The sequence below is a fragment of the Phocoena phocoena genome, chromosome 5 (genome assembly GCF_963924675.1).
Source record: "Phocoena phocoena chromosome 5, mPhoPho1.1, whole genome shotgun sequence".
NCBI classification, from domain to species: Eukaryota; Metazoa; Chordata; class Mammalia; order Artiodactyla; family Phocoenidae; genus Phocoena; species Phocoena phocoena.
The window spans coordinates 52,889,484-52,914,016 of NC_089223.1; the positions used below are offsets into that span (position 1 = coordinate 52,889,484).

The 24,533-nt window shown below is 35.6% G+C and overlaps 1 protein-coding gene across 1 annotated transcript; it reads right to left on the reverse strand.

The window, feature by feature from the left end:
• LOC136123167 (vacuolar protein sorting-associated protein 45-like) lies at positions 1–24,528 on the reverse strand. The gene is given in 4 exon segments (XM_065877228.1): positions 1–497; positions 500–1,484; positions 23,490–23,567; positions 24,478–24,528. Coding segments are annotated over 4 exon segments (1,611 nt in total).
• Positions 24,529–24,533: the final 5 nt, after the last annotated feature.

Below are 24,533 nucleotides of genomic sequence, written 5' to 3' on the forward strand. Positions count from 1 at the left end.
TCATCTTCTGCTTGCTAACCTTGATGTAACTTGAGAGCTGTCCTTGCTTTGGCTGTGCAGTCCAGAAGCCAGAACTTCCTCTAGGAAGCTTTTCGTGTTATGCACAGCGGCTCCCCCCAGGACAATCCTCACTCCAGGAGTGGTACGGTTCAGGTTATAAACTGTTAGAGCCTCTTCATAGGTGGCTCCTCCAATTATAAACACAATGATATCCTGATGTCTGTCTCTGAGTGTGCTGGGGCCTAGATAAGGATACAGGTTTTCCTTAAGCTTTCCTTTGATGAGATGGTCCAGGTTCTCATGTAAGAAAGGCTGATGCTGAGCATATACATTTTCTACTCCCTTCAATCTTTTGAGGAAATGTTTGGTAATAGCCACAGCGTCTTTGGGGCTGAAGAGATCACTTCCTCTGACCCGTTTACCACCATATTCAACAACTGTAGACACAAGCTTTCGATACTTCTCAGAAACACCTTTATTCCTAAGGTCCATCATAATCCTGGTAGGCTATTGCTGCTGTGTTGCTCATAATGTAGAGGATAAAGCATCAGCAGGCTGCACGCATCAAACTCTGTCACTTTGGGGTTCTGCAGGAGACTCTTTATATTCTGGAGAACACTAGAATGGTCATTTTGACAGGCCAGTTCTTGCTCAACCTCCAAAACCTCCAGCAGATTCCACTCACTGACCAACAGAGACAGCTCTCCAACCACTGTCATGTGCTTTGATACAGTTCCAGACATCTTCTTGAATTGTGGGTAATTCTCAACAAAGGCCTTCATGTCTGCTATTGATTCTAGTTTTTGCTGTTCTTTTGGTTTCTTCTTCTGAAAGTCTTCCATGAGATTCTTTATGTTGCTACCAATCTCAGAAAAGTTCAGGTACATATTGTTAGTGTAGAATTCATCATTTTCAGCAGATAGGACCACCTCTCTCATGTCTTTACTGATCCCTGGCACTCTGGAAAGATCAATCCGATTGTTGTTTATGCCCAGTAGTTCATGGACCATGGCCTGATATGTTCACTGGTTTAGCAATGGGGTGATGGCATCATCGCAACGATCTAAAATAAGTAGCAAGGGAGGAACCTCAGTCCGCCAGAATTCAAACAGTTCATATTCTTTAGTTATCACTTGCTTAACACATTCTACAAGTCTCTTTGCTGCCTCTGATGAAAGCTGGTAATGAATCATGGGACATTTCTTCAGAGATAAAAGGAGAGCTGTCAGTCCTTGAGTTGCTCTGGATAGTTGGACTGGATCCCAATTTCGACCCTGGCAGCAACCCAGAATATTGAGGGAAAACAAATGTGGATTCACAGCAATGTAATCACCATAAAATTCCTGAACCTCAGCCACAACTTCCTGTTCATCAGGTTCAGCTAATGACTTCACATCACTCTTGCTGATCACATTACTGAAATAAATAAAATATATACTGTATTTGGGTCTTCAGAGCTCCTGAATCAGATAATCCACATTCTCCTGCTAGTGTGGGATGGTCTCCTGCAGAGGCAGAGGGTGGCTGTGGCTCACCATGGGGGCAAGGACACTGGCAGCCTGATAAATCTTAAAAATGTTTTTTAAAGACTAATTTAAAAAAATGTTTTAAAATTAAAATGAGTCCAAAAATGTTATCCTCATTCACTCACTAGTTTAACGACATTAACTAGTCTATACTGTATATCCCAATACATTAAACAATAAAGATAGTTTTAGCATTGATATTGTCTTTTAATTGTAAAAACCATATCTCTGGTTTTTGCTATATGTATCACTATGTATTGTAAAGCTTAGCAGATCCTCATGTCAATGGCCAGGAAAACTATCCCTAGCATAGGAGACAGTTATAGCAGGTGCGAAACATCTTATAGAGGACTTTGTTTTTCATTTCATAAAACTTTATTTGATTAAAAATTTGCCTTTTCTGTGTAAACTGGAATGCTTTATTCCTATGCATTTTACAGAGTTACAATCTCTCATTTTAAATATTACCCCAAAAGTAATTTCAGAAAAAAAAGGTTTTTTGAAACTAAACTTGACTTTTAAAAAACCGTATGGACAAACAACTCTCAAACAAAATTGGATTAATAATATTTCTTGCCTGCTTAACTACATGACAGATTTCTTGTCCCAGTCCCCTTTCTCAAAAAAAACATCATGTGGAAACTAAGCTAGAGAAAAGATTCTTCCCTAAGGCAGTTAAGGGAAAGGGAAGGGCCAGAAATTTCTTCGGCAAACAAGTATATGCATAGCCATTTGTGTGTTTTGCTTCAAGTACAGTACATTCTTTGGAGGGAAGGCGAGATGTTGTTCAGAGTGGGAGTGGTACTCTCCAACCAGCTGAAGTGCAGGAAGTTATCTACAGCCTCTTCCCCATGCTTGTGGTTGCATCCTGGAATCAACTCTGCCAACCCTATGAGTGCAATACCAGGTTAAAAGCCAATGCTAGTTTGGCTGAGATGGTCTCTTCCACTGCAAAACAATGGATAAGATGGGACTGAGAAACAACCACTACATGATGACATTCAATAAAAAAGGTTTAGGGAAGATAAAAAAAGGATTTCAAAGACAGGGACAGATAGGCTGGTGAAAAACAAATCACATTTTTGCTAAGAAAATTAGATAAAGGAGAGTGACAGAATGGTGATAGCTTGTTCTTCAGAGGAGCTCTGCATGATCTCTTTTTGCTGAAATAGAGGCCAAAGGTTAATTAATTATATTAATGCTCTTTGTTTTCTCAGCTTAAACAAACTAAGGTGCATGGGTACCTTCAAAACAATACATGATAGGAGGAAATGGATCCACAAATGACAAAATAGCTATGTTTACTCTGGTAACTAGCTCATTCACTAGTTTAACATTGGTCTGTTTGTTATGTACAACCCAATAAACTGGCCAATGAAAGGATCGCTTTAGCATTACAGAGACATAATCTAGGTATAACTTTGAGGGTTTCCGTAAATTAATCAGATTACTATCCTTAAGCATCCATGCATTGATATTATCAGGCATAAAAGAACTTGGTTCAAGCCAGGGGACTTGAACCACCCATGACTAGCCACACTGGCACTATACCTCTTTAGCATACTCATCCTTGTGGCCATCAGATGTTTCATTGCTATGACATTGCTAAATATGTAAAGAACTATGGAATAGTTTGTTGGCTGGTAAAAATGCCTGTGGTCTAGTTGCTATTTTACTAGTTATGCAATGTGACATATCTACTGTGGGTTTCTAAGAGACTTGAATCCACAAATATATTCCTCCTGACTCTGCTTCCACATTGCACAGAAGGACACAGGTAAGATAGATTGTCGTATCTCAGAAACAAAGAGGTGGATAACTCTGAATACATTTTCTTCACACCATAGTTTAGGGCAAAGGATTGCAGAATAAATTTTATGATTTCAGAAAAACAGTATAAAGAAAATAAATATTTGAATGAAAGACAAATTTTTGCTCTAAGATACTATTTTTCCCTCTTAGAGATCAATTAATTTAAAACTGATTGGCTTTGTTTTGGTACCCCATAACTCTAAGAATGACTTTTTAAAATTTTTGTTTTATTTATTTTTTTATACAGCAGGTTCTTATTAGTCATCAATTTTATACACATCAGTGTATGCTTGTCAATCCCAATCGCCCAATTCAGCACCACCATCCCCACCCCGCCATGGCTTTCCCCCTTTGGTGTCCATACATTTGTTCTCTACATCTGTGTCTCAACCTCTGCCCTGCAAACTGGTTCATTTGTACCATTTTTCTAGGTTCCACATACATGCGTTAATATATGATATATGTTTTTCTCTTTCTGACTTACTTCACTCTGTATGACAGCCTCTAGATCCATTCATTTCTCAAAAAATGACTCAATTTCATTCCTTTTTATGGCTGAGTAATATTCCATTGTATATATGTACCACATCTTCTTTATCCATTCATCTGTCGATGGGTATTTAGGTTGCTTCCATGACCTGGTTATTGTACATAGTGCTGCAATGAACATTGGAGTGCATGTGTCTTTTAGAATTATGGTTTTCTCTGGATATATGCCCAGTAGTGGGATTACTGGATTATATGGTAATTCTATTTTTAGTTTTTTAAGGAACCTCCATACTGTTCTCCATAGGGGCTGTATCTATTTACATTCCCACCAACAGTGCAAGAGGGTTCCCTTTTCTCTACACCCTCTCCAGCATTTGTTGTTTGCAGATTTTCTGATGATGCCCATTCCAACTGGTGTGAGGTGATACCTCATTGTAGGTTTGATTTGCATGTCTCTGATAATTAGTGATGTTGAGCAGCTTTTCATGTGTTTCTTGGCCATCTGTATGTCTTCTTTGGATAAATGTCTATTTAGGTCTTCTGCCCATTTTTGGATTGGGTTGTTTGTTTCTTTAATATTGAGCTCCATGAGCTGTTTATATATTTTGGAGATTAATCCTTTGTCTGTTGATTCATTTGCAAATATTTTCTCCCATTCTGAGGGTTGTCTTGTCGTCTTATTTATGGTTTCCTTTGCTGTGCAAAAGCTTTGAAGTTTCATTAGGTCCCATTTGTTTATTTTTGTTTTTATTTCCATTACTCTAGGAGGTGGATGAAAAAAGATCTTGCTGTGATTTATGTCAAAGAGTGTTCTTCCTATGTTTTCCTCTAAGAGTTTTATAGTGTCTGGTCTTACATTTAGGTCTTGAGTCCATTTTGAGTTTATTTTTGTGTATGGTGTTAGGGAGTGTTCTAATTTCTAAGAATGACTATTAAAGAAATACCTTGAGTGCATGAAAGGCTCCATTCAGTGGATAATTTTGTATAATGTTTCATTCCTCTTTCTTTCCCTGTTATTCTTCAAATTTCTATTGAAAGGTAAGTAATATCATGAAATTTGGTGATACACACTGTTAATGGTCTTTGTGTAGGGTGAATGAAGGCCTTTTATATAGGAAGGAAATCGTTATGGTTATATTTTGACCGACATCCACTCATCCTCTATTTACGTATCCTTAGTCTCTGGTTTTCTATAATTTCTAGCTTATATTCATAGGGTTTTTAAAAAATTCATGAAAGCCCTCTCATTTTTTTTTTCATTTACATGTTCAGGTATACATAAACTTAAGTAACTAGACTATATGAAGGATTTATTTGAGTTTGGAGTCTGGATTTAGGTAAAGAGAAAGAGTCATGGGGTTCTGTTAAAATGAGTCTGACAAGTTTTGGCCCAAAGTCACTCTGAGGGAGAATATGTCTTCCTTTGAAAGCAAGAGTATAATCAATATTTTCATAAAATATTAATATGAAGTAGAATATAGTATGTCAAGCCAGTATTAACATTTCATTAATGAGGATTTCATTTTTTAAAGGCTATATAACAAGAACAGGTTAATCTCATAACCTGAAAGTTTTTACTTCATTATTGTTTCTTTATTTCTGGCTAAATTGTACTTTCAAGTGAGTAGAGAGAAACATGATACTATATATTAAGTAACTTCAAGTAAATATCCATGCTATTCTTCAGTGTTAAGTGATCTCTTGGCTAATAAAAAGGGTAGATGTGATGCTCTCTCTAGTCCTAAGTACAGTGTGCCCCAACGTAGAGGTTTCTTGAGTTACTGTTAGAGAATGATTCCAATTCTTGGCAGTCTAATCCCACACTTCAGTATGGATCCCAACTTCTACATCTGTTCAGATGAGCCGTTGGCTAAATTGCTGTGTAGTAGTATTCAACAATATTTATTTGTCTTATTTATGGTGATTTTTAGGACTGGTCATACATACCCCCTTCCTCCTTCATCCCCTCTCTCTTTTCCATGCATATTTTTGAGAGCCCATATGTCTTAGAAATAAAGTTACTGTCTGTTAAGAATTCACAGTCTACTGGGGTTGAGATAAAAATAAAAAATTCTAGTATAATATGGTAAGTGTTATGATACCATGAGGACACAGAGGAGAAACACCTTATCTAGTTTATGGGGATTAGGGGAGGCAATTTAAAGATTATGCCTGACACAAATACACAGATATTTGTATATACATGTGTTGGCACACATTTTTAAAAACTAGGTTATTATCATTTCAGAAATAAGGTAGTAATGCCTCAGTGTTGGCTGATATGCCTGTCTCCACCATAGTAAAAGAAACACACTGTCTTAATTGGGGGTTAATATTTGCAAACTACTTGACTTTTCTAGTAGAACGGTGGCATTGAGATATTAATGCTTTTCTAATCTTCGCTGTATTTTCAACAGCTGACTTATAGTAAATACCAAAGTAAAACTTTTATAATATGCATGGTAGGGTGGAAAGCATGTCAGATTAGTTTTTAAAAAAATAGGTGTTAGTCCTATATAGAGGTATTAACTATGTGATTTTGACCAATTTAACTTAATTAAACCTCAGTTTCTTCATTGGAAACATGAAGAAGTTTAGCAAGATGATTTAAAAAAAGTTTTCTTCTAGATTTAAACATCTGACTTTTATTGAAAAAATCTGGTTTATATTAACATTTTGAAATCATTATAATCAGAAGACAATAGATTTTAAGTTCCCACTCCTAGGAAGTGCTTGTATTATTGATGTTCTCTCCCTCCCTATAAAATTTGACTTCATCTTACTAGTCACACAGTTCCCATCATACTAGCCAAGACTTGTCAGACTGGTTCTAGTTAGATCATCAGTGACTTCTTTCTTCACCTCAGTCTAGCCTACAAAGTTGCTGATAGAGCCTGGATACACACACTTGATGGCAGACCTCGGTCTCCACAGGACCAATCCTTGCTGGTCAGCAATGTATCGGTGAGTTTTCTTCTCTTTTCCTCTGTCTTAAGTTAACTTGCTTAAAGTGGCATGAACCACACCAAGGAATGTGTAGATCTCCAATTTATTATTTGCTTAATGTGGAAAAATACTTTTGATATTTAACATAAAATTATGTCAAGAAATAGGTTTCTTTTCTTTCTATACTAGTGTTCCCTGTCCTCTTGTGACCCATCCCAAATGTTTATGTACTTTCAGAAGAGCTCAACAAAAGATAAAGTCACACGGTGTTTAACAACTGTCTTTTAGTTTGTTTTGTTTTGAGAAAAATAGAATGTGTTTTTAGCTTGGGTTTTATTTGTCCCAAGTTTATTATATTATATTATATATTATATTTAATACTCAAAATTATACATGAGAAAAAAATCTAAAACCATGAAGATCAAACTTACACTTCTTTCTGTAAGTAAATAGTATAAACTAAAAAATATATATATGTTTTAAAAGAACAAGAAACAATTTAAGAAGACAATGTGATTAAATTATTATAGTTGGATTTTTAAAATAAATCCAGTGATATACCTGGTCACAATCAACTTCTCTAATAGAGAAGTCATAATTATTCTGAGGTTGTTTTCTTTAAAAGTTAGAAACTAAACAGTAACAAGATTTCAGTGTACCAGTTTGGGCTCTGAAAATAATTTTATCTTCATGTTAAGAATTCATTTTCTCTGATTGAGATATTGGCATGCTCTTTTTTGTTAATTTCTGTTTTGAGAAGAAAACAGTTTGAAAAGTATAAAGCTTCTAATGGAATCTTAATAGTGAAAAACACTCAGGCCCAGTAGTTGATAGGAAGAAAGTTCTACATAGTCCTCATGAGAAATTTAATACTCTCTATATTTGTTGATGAATCAACTAAGAGCTACAGACATCACAAATTAAATCAGACTTTTCAAGGCTTCCTGCCTTCTGCAAGTACTTCTCTATAATCCATGATGGTTTTGTGTCCTATCCTTTTTACCTGGATTATCTTTAAGAATATTACTATAGAAAACAGTGCTTTTATTTAAACATATAATTTCTATCAAACTCAAGATTCTAAATTGATTTCAGGCTTTGCCTATGCTAAATCTGAGTGAGTCTGGAGTTTGTGTAGGGGAGTTATAATTTGGAGGTATTGGAACGAATTTTCCTGAGTATAGTCTCTAATTTGAAGCAAAGATGTTTTCAGTCTTGCTTCAGAGTAGATGGAAGATACCTCTCAAGGAAAAACAAACAAACAAAAAACTCCTTCCTGATCTAAAACTTGTATACAAAGTGGAGCATATCGATGTTTGAGTCAGCCTAGGAGATGTTCAGAGAATGGGCTAGAGTGAAAAGGGATTAAATTTATTAGCACATTTGCTGGAATAAGTGTACCAACAAGAATGCTTTGAAAAAAGAGGTATATTGAGATACTTGGCAATTTCTTTTTAAGGCCATTTGCTCATAACTGGGAAGGCATATCAGAAACAGGTGGAGAGTTTTATCAAATGGCATGTTCCTTTCTCTTTGACCAAAATTTTGATAGCCCCTTCCTCACTCCACCTGTTCTAAATGAAAACCACTATGTTAGAATTTAAAGGTTAGAAGAAAGTTAGACCAGGTAAACATTATTCTTCAGATGCTATCATTTTTTCCAAACTCTGATTTTATACTATCCTTTGAATATGAAGAAATCAACACATTAATTTTATAAAAACACATACAACAGAAGGTTATACAAACACATAAAAACACATTAATTTTATAAAAACACATACAACAGAAGGTTATACAAACACATAAAAACACATACAACAGAAGGTTAAAGAAGACTTTTTCAGGTATAAGTTTATAGGGAAGAGATTTGAGAAGAGAAGAATATATTTATTAAATATATTTATTATTGATAGGAATGTCTGCCAACTGTATTCACCAGCAACCTCTGACAACCAGCAGACCAAATTTGTAGACATTAATATCTACACATGTTTAGATAGATGAAGGTAAACTGAGTAATATTCAAATGAAACAAAATGGACAACTTTAATTTTTACTTCGTAGGGTAAGCATTATCTCTCAACATGTGACCCATGGACCCCCTCCATTAGATTCACTGGGTACTTATTAAAAACAGAAAAGTCCAGTTCCCATCCAAGAAATTCCTGTGAATCTCTGGTTGAGGCATGGGAATTGTATTAAAAGTTACACAAGGTAATTCTTATTTACTGTACAGTTTGAGAAGAACTGATACAGTACAAAGCCATAAAAAAAAGGAACTTGTAAGATAGAAAGAAATTAAAGTGGAAATGAAATAGGTCAGTTTTTGAAGTGGTAACTCTTTGTTTTATTTAAACTGGTATAATTATACCTCAATGGGAGGTGTTCTCTCACAGTTTACCTTTTCCTCCAAGGGACAAGTGTAGTCATTTATGCAACATAGTGATGATTAAGGAAAAGAGGATAATTTCAGAATGTCTGGAAAACTGAAGGGAGGATACAGACATAATTTGGGTAGTTTGTGTCAGACAGGGAGAGTGGTCTTATTTGGATTAAGAATCTATTTGTTTACAGGGGAAAATCTCAATGTAAAATTAATCTATTGTAGCAACCTCTTCCTTTTTGCCCTGAAATTAGTCAATAGATAATGATACCGAAGGGTCCCTCTACTGAGGTGCAGGTCCAGAGTTGCTTTATGATAGTGTTCCAAGCGTTTAATGCTGTGCCTCATTTCTCCTTCAGCTAAGATCAGTCCTGGTCCATGTAACAACATTTAATGAGTTCTCATTGTGTACTAAGTTCTGTATGGAAGAAAACTTTGTTGAGCACCTATTATGTATTGCACATTTTGTAAAATGTTACCTGATTGAATTTTGGCAATACTTTGAGAAACCATTATTGTTATCTCTCCTTAAAAAGATGAAATAACTGCAGCTCAGATTGTCCAGGGTTAGTAAGTGTTGGATCTAGAACCTGACCTTGGCATTTCTGGCTTTAAAGTCTATGTTCTTTCTACTGTAACACACTGTCTTATCATGTGTGGGAAGCAAAAAGAAGAGTCTTTGGAAAGTTTGCCCTCTAACAGAAATGGAAAACGTGCACACATGCATATACACACACAGAGAAAATGTGTATGTATGTGTAGGCATACATGTTTATATAATGTATAGGAAAAGAAACAGGCCAATACAGGTTAATATGAAAGAATGCACATATATGTTGACGGAGGAAGGGTGGTGGTATAATTTTACTTTCATTGACAGGTCTTTACAAATGTTTTGAAGAATGCACAGACTACCGTTATGTAATTTTCTTAAAACTGTCTCTGTATTTAAACAAGATAAGAACATGACCTAACTTTTCCGCACTATCTCAAAGGTGATCAGTGACTGAGAGTACAGCACTTCAATTATATCATCACTGTTTTCTAAAAAAGATTGCAACATTTGCTATTGTGTGAAAATCAAGTTCATCTTAGTGCAGCATTTTATGGAAGGAATTCATCAGTCTGTAATAATTATAACTGTCTAGTGAACCTTTGTTATTTTTTCATTATTGTCTGCTTTCCTCCAAAAATATAATTGCTTCAATATAATAAGGGAATAAATAGAAACATTCAAGAAAAAAGCAACATCATGTGCTTCCTTGTCAGCACTGAGATTTATAATTATGCCTGATGCTTTTGTGCCTGACGATGGGGCTATTGGGCAGTTGTGGAGCAAGTCTTCTAAGATGGTCGGTGGTGAAATGAGTGCTCTGTCTGCGTTTCATGGCTTTATCAGGGTTAGATTTTAGAGGAACTCCACTAAGTTCATCTCAAAGCACACTCCTTTGACATATTCTCATCAAAGATGGTGGATAAGAATTGTGGAGAATGTTCTCACGGTTTCAAGCATAATTTGATAGGTTTGAAATGAGTGGATTAGAGGGTAGGAAAGTTTCAAGAGGTTGAGGGGAAAAAAATGCGCTGCAGACATACCAGGTCATGCCAGAACCTGCAAGCCGAACCTTCTCCCAGGTACATATATGGCCTGCATGGTTGAGCAATTTCTGAGAACTTTACAATAGTAATTCTGAGATGATAGAACTAAGTTTAGGGGAATCCAAAGTATCAGTCACCATTAAATTCTATCTTGCAGTCTTTCAACCTTTTATCTGAAGATGTCAGATGATGTCTTTTTTTTTGAAGCTGCAAAAGCAAATACAGAAGGATTTAGCACTCTGTTTAAAGTTGAGCTATGATTCAGTGCAGAACAAATAATAATTGCTATCATTTGTTTCACATGTACTGTGTACCAACTACTGTTCTAAAATAGCATGCACATTTAATCTTTATAACAAACAATGGTTATATTATTATACCCATTTCACAGATGAGGAAACTGAGGCTCAGACAGTATTTGCCTAGAGGTGATAATGGCAGAACTGGAAATTAACCCTGGTCTATCTGACTCCAATCCATGATCTTAATCACAATGCTATACCATCCCCACAATTCCTCCTTTATCTACCTAGGTGATGCTACTGCTATGCTGACTTAACTGTTTTACTGTGTTAAAAGATATAAAAGTTACATTTACAAGGAACAATGTTATTGTTCAATGGATAATCTTCTAAGTAGACCTCTGAGGATTGTAGACAGGAAGCATCTATGTGTTCTATAAATTAAGGGATACCACAGTCAAGGATTAGGTAGTTTGCATGTGGTCACAGGAATGGGTGAGTCAGTCAATACTAAAGCTTGAATCTGTCCTCCCAGTTCACCTGTGTACCGAGTCCAATGTTGTCAAGTAGAAGAGTTAAACCAACACAGGTGTCTACCTGACCCAGGAAATATTGTTATTGTTATTACTATTACCATTTGAATTTGTATAGAATTATACGGACTTTTAAAATTTGGTTATTGCACATTAAAAGGTTAGCAGGTCACAGCAAAATCCAGAGAGGGTACATATAGTAGGATATATATGTATATACACATATATATGTTCTTTACACATAATTCCAACATATATTCTTATTTGATACCTATCAACAACTGTGAGGCAGACAATTTTAATATTATCATGATTTTACAGATAGGAAAACCAAAGATTAGGAAGATTGAGATTTCCGAATCTCTGAGTAAGTGATTGGCAGAACTGGAGTTTGCCACACATTTCTAACTATGGTCCTGAACTTTCTAATACTCCCTGCTGCCTCCACTACATCATGATCCCTGGAATCACAAGTGTTCCCCTTGGTTAAGCAGAGATAACTTTCCTTTCTCTTTAAACAATTAGCTTAACCCTTGTGTCTCAACTTTCCTAGTCCAGAAAATACCAAAGATAATAAATAATACAACTAAAATATTTCAAACCAATCTTTCAAACCTTACAGTACATTCAAGTTGTAATTAAGCACTTGGATATATATTACTGGATTCAACAGCAAAGCTAGATTTGGGATTCCTTGTTTTTTTTTAACATCTTTATTGGAGTATAATTGCTTTACAATGGTGTGTTAGTTTCTGCTTTATAACAAAGTGAATCAGTTATACATATACATATGTTCCCATATCTCTTCCCTCTTGCATCTCCCTCCCTCCCACCCTCCCTATCCCACCCCTCTAGGTGGTCACAAACCACCGAGCAGATCTCCCTATGCTATGCGGCTGCTTCCCACTAGCTAGCTATTTTACACTTGGTAGTGTATATATGTCCATGCCACTCTCTCACTTTGTCACAGCTTACCCTTCCCCCTCCCCATATCCTCACGTCCATTCTCTAGTAGGTCTGTGTCTTTATTCCCATCTTACCCCTAGGTTCTTCATGACCTTTTTTTTATTTTCTTAGATTACATATATATGTGTTAGCATATGGTATTTGTTTTTCTCTTTCTGACTTACTTCACTCTGTATGACAGACTCTAGGTCCATCCACCTCACTACAAATAACTCAATTTTGTTTCTTTTCATGGCTGAGTAATATTCCATTGTATCATCTCACACTGGTCAGAATGGCCATCATCAAAAAATCTAGAAACAATAAATGCTGGAGAGGATATGGAGAAAAGGGAACACTCTTGCACTGTTGGTGGGAATGTAAATAGATACAGCCACTATGGAGAACAGTATGGAGCTTCCTTAAAAAACTAAAAATAGAATTACCATATGACCCAGCAATCCCACTACTGGGCATATACCCTGAGAAAACCATAATTCAAAAAGAGTCATGTACCAAAATGTTCATTGCAGCTCTATTTACAATAGCCAGGACATGGAAGCAACCTAAGTGTCCATCAACAGATGAATGGATAAAGAAGATGTGGCACATATATACAATGGGCTTCTTAAGTAGAGTTCTAAATCCTTGCACAAAACTGTATATGTCATGGCTGACCATTGGCTTGATGTATAGAGTCTTAGAGCTAAAAAGGTCCAAAGATGAGTAGTTTTACACATTGTCTTTACCAGTTGAATCCCTTTCACACATAAGGCTAATGCAAACCCCTGCTGTGTGGAGCAGTGTTGCTCTGGGTGGAATGGGAATAAGGCTTGGGAGCCTCACCTGTTCCATCTTCTCCTTATCCCCTCAGTCACATGAGGCAATTTGAGGGATTTTTCAACCTGTTTTGAAAACAAATTAATTCCTCATTATGAAGGAGGAATAATGACAAAGCCAACATTTGCTGTGCATGTACTGTGTACTTGGTATAATGCCAATTGCTCCATAAGCGTTATTCCATTTAATCCTTAGAAGAACTCTATAGTTAGGTTCTATCATTATCCCCATTTATGGGAGGGGAAATGTAGACTTAGAGAAGGTGAGTAACTTGCTTGGAGCCATCTAGCTAGTAAGAGGTAGAGCCGGGGCGAAACCCAAGCTGTTTGATGCAAAAGCCCAGACCTATATCCACTAAGCAAGAAAATAGAAGTCATTTGCTTAAAGTCGTAGAACTTTTTACAATGAGATCATCGATGAAAACTTGGCCTCCTTATTTATTAGCAGCAGATTTATTACTTGTATCTCAAAATTGTGCAGCTAGAAAATATTAAGTAAAAATATTTTATTAAGTAAATATATTTCTTGAATGTCTTCTTCTCCCAAAGATAATTACATAAAAAAATCACAATTTACCTTGATTGCAACTAATCTGTTTTGCATATTGCAATAGTATCAGCTTAGATATGAGTGACAGGAAGCTTAGGATAAAGTGGCTTACATAAAATGTCATTTTATTTCAGTTTAATGTAAAACAAGTCTGGAGATAGTCAGGTAGGGGCTGATAGGGAGGTTTACCAAGTAATTAGGAATCTACTGCCGTGCTGTCCTATGAACATATATCCTCCCAGTCATGGTTTAGTATGGTTGCCAGAGCTCCAACTAGCACATCAGGATTCTACCCACTGGAATAGAGACTCCATTGGTCAGAACTTATATTCACAGGGAGAGTCATGGATAAAGGATGTTATTCTATTTTCCAGGGGGCCATATGCTCAACCAAAAATCAAAGATTCTATTATTAAGGAAACTATTTGGGATAGGCACATATGAGTCTGTAGCACAGACATGCTTAGTTCGAATGATGAGACGTATATCCTGTTGTGATGAACAGTAGGCAGATGAATATATGGGTCTGAAGTTTAGACAGGTAATCTGTATTTATAGATTTGGTAGCCATCAGCATTTAGATATGAATTAAAGACATGGACATTAGTGACTGAAAATATTTAGCCCTTTTGGATAAAATAATACTTTTTAAAATAAATTTATTATTTTTGGCTGTGTTGGGTCTTCGTTGCTGCTCACGGGCTTTCTCTAGTTGGGGCGAGAGGGGGCTATTCTTCGTTGCGGTGCGCAGGCTTCTCATTGCGGTGACTTCTCTTGCTGTGGAGCACGGGCTCTAGGCGCACGGGCTTCAGTAGATGCGGCACATGGGCTCAGTAGTTGTGGCTCATGGGCTCTAGAGTGCAGGATCAGTAGTTGTGGCGCACGGGCTTAGTTGCTCCGCGGCATGTGGGATCTTCCTGGACCAGGGCTCGAACCCATGTCCCCTGCATTGGCACGAGGATTCTTACCCACTGCGCCACCAGGGAAGCCCTAGATAAAATAGTACTTTTATAATTTTACGGTATTTGCACAGTAAATTCTACCTTATTCTAATATGAATCTGAGCATATTTCACTATGTTATTATTAAAATGCCAATATATTAAAGTATAATTAAGTAAATATATTTATATTAAGTAAATATATAATGATCAACTTCACAAATTTGTGTTCCATCCAAAAGTTAAGACTCAATACTTCCATTATATTATAGGTCAACAACTGAGGCAGGAAATTCATTAGTCAAGAAATCCCTCTTTTGGAAGAATAATACAAACACTAACAAGAGTCAATACATTTCCAGTTGTCTCTCATTGCTAAATTAATTCAGATAGGGTTTTATTATATACAGAAATTTCTAGATTATCTGAGGGATTCTTTGTGTATGGCTTACAGTACTTGCCAGGGAAACAGCAGCCAGAAGGACACCACACAGTCTAGCACATGTTGCAGCTGGCACACTCCAATTTTAAGGCCCATCAGTGGCCTGCACAAAATGCAGTTTTACAAGTCTAGGAATTTAAAAACTGGCTTAGAATGCAGGTAGTCAAGAAACTTAATGACTTCCTCATATGAAACTTGGATTATTTCAAATGACTTGCAGACTCTTAATTTGACCATTCCAAATGATCTGGCATGTAGCCATCAGAAAAATAACATGTGAAAAATTATGTTAAAGTTGATTGTTTAAAAAATGCTAAATTTTAATTATAATAATGTTGAGCATTTTTAGGTTATTTGAGGCATGGAAGGCGAGCTTTGGTGGAAACTAAAGAGCAGCTAGATCAATTAAAATTCTCATTGTTTTCTAATAATAAATGAAGAAAATGAGAGCATACTTCGCATCATTTAAGTTGGGGGTTACAGGATGCTGGAACTTCCGTGATGTTGAATATGCTCTCAGATTTCTCATCTGAGAAACTTAGGACTTAGATGAAAGGACTTAGTCTTTCAATAAAAGTTCTAAGATGGAGACACAGGTCACTGGTCTTCCAGTTCAGAGTTATTTCCACCATATCATGCCAACTTTCATAAGAGGCATCTAGACAAAGTCATGAGAAAGATTTGGTAGAAAGATATCTAATGTTACAAAAAAATTTCTGAAAGGGAGTGCTATACATTAGCAGCTTCAAGAGTGTCTCTAGCTCAGGTTTCTCAACAATTTTTTCTTCTGATACAACAGCCACAACATAGTCACACACTCCCTGTTAATGCTTTTTTTTTCCTTCCACATTTTAAAGTGCATACAATTCCCTATGACTAGCTGCAACGGTGTCTCTTGTCAACATTTCTGTGGGAAACTGCTGCTTTTAAAATTGCTTACTCAGATCATTTTGACTTATTATCTTGAACTGCAAAAAGTGTGAAGAAAATAAAGCAAATATGTTAGTGTAATTGTGTTAAAGTAGCTCACTTTATAATTCTATAGACCCATACTTAATTACTTAATAATATCTTTAAATTTTTTGCACCCCATCTATCTGTGACTGTAAATTTCTAGACGTCAGGCAAAGTGCCAACCTAAATCTCAGTTTGTAGTTTCCTGTGACACATCATATCTGGCTGGGAACTTAATAAAGAGCTAGATGATAACACAGTGGAGACCAGAGACATTCGTTACAGTTGAATTGTCACTAATAGTTATATAACACACGTGTCCAATAAAAGCCTGATGATACCATATTTGTAATCACAAATTCCTTTTAAAGTAGGTGGGAGGAAACATATTATCACTTGAGTTTTATGGTTAGTTAAATATAGGAGTCATTAAGCTATGGGTTTTACCTAAGTTAACAGTTAGTGGTAGGGTTTTATTTCATTCCCAATATTTATTAAAAACTTACTATTGCACTTAGTAATACTACGCTTATTAAAAACTTATTATGGTACTAAGTAATAATATATTTTTATGTCTATGATTTCAACTTTTAGGTACTTTATAATGTGAAAGTGCCACACAGAGCCATTTCAATAATTCGCAAAGTGTTGTCAGATATTTAAAAACATTATCTTAGAGCTTGGTATAAATAATTTCACACTGCTTCCCCCACATAAAATTGTTTTTATTGAATAGTCATTGGTGCCATTTTCCAGTATTGAGGGGCATACTAAGAGTATTATAAAACTAATTTTTGTTTCTATGCTAAGAATATTGTGGTGAATAGAGTTCATGATATTACACAGTATTCTTTTTATTAGAATCTGAAAGAATTGTATTGTGGCTAAGTAATTGCTCAGTTTTAATCTTATGGGTGACATGAAGAATGTAACTGAATAGGGTTTAGTTGTTTTCTTGTTTAGTTTTGTTTAGTTTTGCTTTTGAGTTGGCTGCTAGAAAGCTACAAAGTTTGTCATCTGACTTAAGGAAATATCTAGATAGGAATTATGATATGTAGTTTTAGTACTCTTCTCATTTTGTGTTTTCACTTATGTTTTGCTTTATTCTTGCATCTCTATGTTTAATTTAATACCATATATGTAAATGTAATTTAATACTATATATCATTTAATAATTATATAAATGTAAATATATATCTTTATAAGCTACCTTAAATCAGTCTAGAACACGGTAGAATATAAATAAAAACATTTAGAATAAAAACAATGACTTTCCCACCATTTGTCTTGGTGCTATTAAAAGAAAATGGAAACAGTTGTCTGGTAATTAGACTACCACCTTGTTATGATGTAACTTCTCTTTGAGAACTATTCACAGTTATTATGGTAGGGAATGCACACATAATTCAGTCCAAGGGCCTGGCTGATGCTATCAGACACTTTATAGGTATGTTTGTATAACAGTGGACACGACAGCAGTAGGCTATTTGTAATTTATTTTTTGAATTGTATTTTATTTATTTTTTTATACAGCAGGTTCTTATTAGTCATCAATTTTATACACTTCAGTGTATACATGTCAATCCCAATCTCCCAATTCATCACACCATCCCCACCCCCCCTGCCGCTTTCCCGGCTAGGGGTCCATACATTTGTTCTCTATATCTGTGTCTCTATTTCTGCCCTGCAAACTGGTTCATCTGTACCATTTTTCTAGGTTCCACATATAGGCATTAATATACGATATTTGTTTTTCTCTTTCTGACTTACCTCACTCTGTATGACAGTCTCTAGATCCATCCACATCTTAACAAATGATCCAATTTCATTCTTTTTTATGGCTGAGTAATATTCCATTGTATATATGTACCACATCTTCTTTATCCATTCATCTGTCGATGGGCATTTAGGTTGCTTCCATGACCTGGCTATTGTAAACAGTGCTGCAATGAACATTGGGGTGCATGTGTCTTTTAGAATTATGGTTTTCTCTGGATATATGCCCAGTAGTGGGATTGCTGGATTATATGGTAATTCTATTTTTAGTTTTTTAAGGAACATCCATACTGTTCTCCATAGTGGCTGTATCTATTTACATTCCCACCAACAATGCAAGAGGGTTCCCTTTTCTCCACACCCTTTCCAGCATTTGTTGTTTGTAGATTTTCTGGTGATGCCTATTCTAACTGGTGTGAGGTGATACTTCATTGTAGTTTTGATTTGCATTTCTCTAATAATTAGTGATGTTGAACAGCTTTTCATGTGCTTCTTGGCTATCTGTATGTCTTCTTTGGAGAAATGTCTATTTAGGTCTTCTGCCCATTTTTGGATTGGGTTGTTTTTTTTCACACACACACACACACACACACACACACACACACACACTGTATTTTATTTTTACAAGAGATAAATTAACTGACACCAAGCATTATAAATGGATGACTACAACAAAAGCAACAATGATTGCATTTACCAAACACGAAACACACTCAAACTATGTCATAATATTGACATTCAGTCCAGTAATCCTCCACTGTAACAGCTCCTTTACTTTGCAGTGAAAATTGATTTGTATATTTTTTGCCTCTGAGTCCTTGTGGGGTTTTTTTGTTTTATTCAAACAGAAATTCACAAAAATTATAATAATCCTCATCAGTTCACTCAGTCCCATGTAATTTTTTTTTCATCTTCATCTTTTGTTAGCACTTTTATGAATTCATCAGTTTTCCATTAGAGTTCTGAAAATGCTTATTCATACTGCAGTATAGTCAGTTACTAGAAACCTGTACTTGTCAGAGTCTTTTCCATGAATTCCTTGAAGATGAAACCCTTTATAGGAACATATTTGCAAAAGCATCACAGTGGGTTGTTTGTTTTTTTAATATTGAGCTGCATGAGCTGTTTATATATTTTCGAGATTAATCCTTTGTCCATTGATTAGTTTGCAAATATTTTCTCCCATTCTGAGGGTTGTCTTTTCATCTTGTTTATGGTTTCCTTTGCTGTGCAAAAGCTTTTAAGTTTCATTAGGTCCCATTTGTTTATTTTTGTTTTTATTTCCATTACACTAGGAGGTGGATGAAAAAAGATCTTGCTGTGATTTATGTCAAAGAGTGTTCTTCCTATGTTTTCCTCTAAGAGTTTTATAGTGTCTGGTCTTACATTTAGGTCTCTAATCCATTTTGAGTTTATTTTTGTGTATGGTGTTAGGGTTTGTTCTAATTTCATTCTTTTACATGTAGCTATCCAGTTTTCCCAGCACCATTTATTGAAGAGACTGTCTTTTTTCATTGTATATCCTTGCCTCCTTTGTCATAGATTAGCTGACCATAGGTGTGTAGGTTTATCTCTGGGCTTTCTATCTTGTTCCATTGATCTCTATTTCTGTTTTTGTGCCAGTACCATATTCTCTTGATTACTGTAGCTTTATAGTGTAGTCTGAAGTCAGGGAGTCTGATTCCTCCATCTCCACATTTTTCCCTCAAGACTGCTTTGGCTATTTGGGGTCTTTTGTGTCTCCCTACAAATTTTAAGATTTTTTGCTCTGGTTCTGTAAAAAATGCCATTGGTAATTTGATAGGGATTGCACTGAATCTGTAGATTGCTTTGGGTAGTATAGTCATTTACACAATATTGATTCTTCCAATCCAAGAACATGGTATATCTCTCCATCTGTTGGTATCATATTTAATTTCTTTCATCAGTGTCTTATAGTTTTCTGCATACAGGTCTTTTGTCTCCCTAGGTAGGTTTATTCCTAGGTATTTTATTCTTTTTGTTGCAACGGTAAATGAGATTGTTTCCCTAATTTCACTTTCAGATTTTTCATCATTAGTGTATAGGAATGCCAGAGATTTCTGTGCATTAATTTTGTATCCTGCAACTTTACCAAATTCATTGATTAGCTCTAGTAGTTTTCCGGTGGCATCTTTAGGATTCTCTATGTATAGTATCATGTCATCTACAAATAGTGACAGTTTTACTTCTTCTTTTCCAATTTGTATTCCTTTTATTTCTTTTTCTTCTCTGATTGCCATGGCTAGCACTTCCAAAACTCTGTTGAATAATAGTGGTGAGAGTGGACATCCTTGTCTTGCTCCTGATCTTAGAGGAAATGCTTTCAGTTTTTCACCATTGAGACTGATGTATGCTGTGGGTTTGTCATATATGGCCTTTATTATATTGAGGTAGTTTCCCTCTATGCCCACTCTCTGGAGAGTTTTTATCATAAATGGGTGTTGAATTTTGTCAAAAGCTTTTTCTGCATTTATTGAGATGATCATATCTTTTTTATTGTTCAATTTGTTAATATGGTGTATCACATTGATTGATTTACATATATTGAAGAATCCTTGCATCTCTGGGATAAATCACACTTGATCATGGTGTATGATCCTTTTAACGTGTTGTTTGATTCTGTTTGCTAGTATTTTGTTGAGGATTTTTGCATCTATATTCATGAGTGATATTGGTCTGTAATTTTCTTTTTTTGTAGTATCTTTGTCTTGTTTTGGTAACATGGTGATGGTGGCCTCATAGAATGAGTTTGGGAGTGTTCCTTCTCTGCAATTTTCTGGAAGAGTTTGAGAAGGATGGTGTTAGCCCTTTTCTAAATGTTTGATTGAATTCACCTGTGAAGCCATCTGGTCCTGGACTTTTGTTTGTTGGAAGATTTTTAATCTCAGTTTCAATTTCATTACTTGTGATTGGTCTCTTCATATTTTCTATTTCTTCCTGGTTCAGTCTTGGAAGATTATACCTTTCTAAGAATTTGTCCATTTCTTCCAGGTTGTCCATTTTATTGGCATAGAGTTGCTTGTAGTAGTCTCTTAGGATGCTTTGTATTTCTGCAGTGACTGTTGTAACAGTTTCATTTAGAACTGTTGAAACTGTTCCATTTTCATTTCTAATTTATTTATTTGGGTCCTCTCCCTCTTTTTCTTGATGAGTCTGGCTAGTGGTTTATCAATTTTGGTTATCTTCTCAAAGAACCACCTTTTATTTTTATTGATCTTTGCAATTGTTTCCTTTGTTTCTATTTCATTTATTGTTGCTCTGATCTTTATGATTTCTTTCCTTCTGCTAACTTTGGGTTTTGTTTGTTCTTCTTTCTCTAGTTCCTTTAGATGTAAGGTTAGATTGTTTATTTGAGATTTTTCTTGTTTCTTGAGGTAGGATTTTATTGCTGTAAACTTCCCTCTTAGAACGGCTTTTGCTGCATCCCATAGGTTTTGTATCATCGTGTTTTCATTGTCATTTGTCTCTAGGTATTTTTTGATTTCTTCTTTGATTTCTTCAGTGATCTCTTGGTTGTTTAGTAACGTATTGTTTAGCCTCCATGTGTTTGTGTTTTTTACGTTTTTTTCCCTGTAATTCATTTCTAATCTCATAGCCTTGTGGTCAGAAAAGATGCTTGATATGATTTCAATTTTGTTAAATTTACTGAGGCTTGATTTGTGACCCAAGATGTGATCTATCCTGGAGAATGTTCCATGTGCACTTGAGAAGAAAGTGTAATCTGCTGTTTTTCGATGGAATGTCCTATAAATATCAATTAAGTCCATCTTGTTTAATGTGTCATTTAAAGCTTCTGTTTCCTTATTAATTTTCTGTCTGGATGATCTGTCCATTGGTGTAAGTGAGGTGTTAAAGTTCCCCACTATTATTGTGTTACTGTTGATTTCCTGTTTTATAGCTGTTAGCAGTTGCCTTATGTATTGATGTGCTCCTATGTTGGGTGCATATATATTTATAATATTTGTTATATCTTCTTCTTGGATTGATCCCTTGATCATTATGTAGTGTCCTTCCTTGTCTCTTGTAACATTCTTTATTTTAAAGTCTATTTTATCTGATATGAGTATTGCTACTCCAGCTTTCTTTAGATTTCCATTTGCATGGAATATCTTTTTCCATCCCCTCACTTTCAGTGTGTGTCCCTAGGTTTGAAGTGGGTCTCTTGTAGACAGCATATATATGGGTCTTGCTTTTGTATCCATTCAGCAAGCCTGTGTCTTTTGGTTGGAGCATTTAATGTATTCCCGTTTACGGTAATTATTGATATGTATGTTCCTATTACCATTTTCTTAATTGTTTTAGGTTTCTTTTTGTAGGTCATGTTCTTCTCTTGTGTTTCCCACTTAGAGAAGTTCCTTTAGCATTTGTTGTAGAGCTGGTTTGGTGGTGCTGAATTCTCTTAGCTTTTGCTTGTCTGTAAAGCTTTTGATTTCTCCATCAAATCTGAATGAGATCCTTGCCGGGTAGAGTAATCTTGGTTGTAGGTTCTTCCCTTTCATCACTTTAAGTATATCATGCCACTCCCTTCTGGCCTGTAGAGTTTCTGCTGAGAAATCAGCTGTTAACCTTATGGGGATTCCCTTGTATGTTATTTGTCATTTTTCCCTTGCTGCTTTTAATAATTTTTCTTTGTCTTTCATTTTTGCCAATTTGATTACTATGTGTGTCAGTGTTTTTCTCCTTGGGTTTATCCTGTATGGGACTCTCTGTCCTTCCTGGACTTTGGTGGCTATTTCCTTTCCCATGTTAGGGAAGTTTTCGACTATAATCTCTTCAAATATTTTTTCTGGTCCTTTTTCTCTCTCTTCTCCTTTTGGGACCCCTATAGTGTGAATGTTGTTGTGTTTAATGTTGTCCCAGAGGTCTCTTAGGCTGTCTTCATGTCTTTTCATTCTTTCTTCTTTATTCTGTTCCACAGCAGTGAATTCCACCATTTTGTTTTCCAGGTCAGTTATCCGTTCTTCTGCCTTAGTTATTCTGCTATTGGTTCCTTCTAGTGTAGTTTTCATTTCAGTTATTGTTTTGTTCATCTCTGTTTGTTTGTTCTCGGTCTTTGTTAAACATTTCTTGCATCTTCTCGATCTTTGCCTCCATTCTTTTTCCGAGGTCCTGGCTCAACTTCATTATCATTATTCTGAATTCCTTTTCTGGAAGGTTGCCTATCTCCAGTTCATTTAGTTGTTTTTCTGGGGTTTTATCTTGTTCCTTCATCTGGTACATAGGCCTCTGCCTTTTCATCTTGTCTATCTTTCTGTGAATGTGGTTTTTGTTCCACAGGCTGCAGAATTGTAGTTCTTCTTGCTTCTTCTGTCTTCCCTCTGTATTATTTGTAATTTTATAAGTAGTAATTTATTTGTATTTCTTTTAAAAACATAGCAATGAAAACATATGATCCATGAGCATGTATTCAAAATTTTAGTTCTGCCCTGGATATTTTAATAGTCTTGTTCAAGACTAAAATAAGAATCTAATAAGATTGAAGATCTCACCAATGCTGGCTGATATGATTCTTCCACAAAGCACAAAGCATCTGAAGTGTTTGTGTGAACAAGACAAGCAGGCACAATCTATAAGGTAAAGAAATGAGCTAGTGCCAAATACTCAACAAAAACTGAATAAATATTTATTAACTAATATTTTAAAACTTAAGCACTGACTTAGGGAATTAGTAATGTCATGAGGTACTATGCTGTTACTTCATTGTGGTATCTTTCCTTATGCTTTTGTTTGGATATTGTAATTATATACAGACATTCAATGACCACAAATAAGAAGTGTCTCCTGAAATTAATGTCTCCTTATTTTCATTTATCACTTTCTGAACTATGATAATACTTCACAGTAGATAGATAAAATCATAGTTGGAAAATTATATATTTTAAACAGGTGAAATAGACATATCAACCACAAAGCTTGATTATTATATAAAGTGTTTTATGGAAATCAGGTTTTACTTAAATAGTAATTATTCTTCACAACGTCTGACCTTTCTTTTCTTTTTGTAATATTCCAAGTTCTTTTCTAAGACTAAGGCAGAACAGAAGTGCTTTGAGAGAGGTTGAAACCCATATTGTGGTACTGACAAATGGTCAGTTCAATTTGGCTTAATCAACTTCAGTTCAATCCCCTCTGTGAATATATATTGAGCATCAGAGTGGTCAGAGAATAAAGAGATAAGTAAGGCACAGACATTATCCCCAAGGGGCTCAAGATGTATATTATGATGTGATACTTAGGGGTGAATATAGTTTACTGAAATAAAGGAGACTTTTCTGAACTGGCTCTTAAATGCACAAAGGCTTTTATGATGCAAGCAAATTACAGACTCTGAGTTAGTCCATATAGGAGGCAGCAGGAACAAAGGCAAAGAGCTAGAAAGCTCGTGGGGAAGAGGGGGAATGCCAGGCTAACTGAGGCCAACTTGGGTTTCAAGTGATCCTAGCCATTGGCTCTATCACTTCCAGAAAGAGCACTTACTGTAATGGACAATGATTCAGAGATTGGGGAGGCAGATGAGAAACCTGTCATCGAGC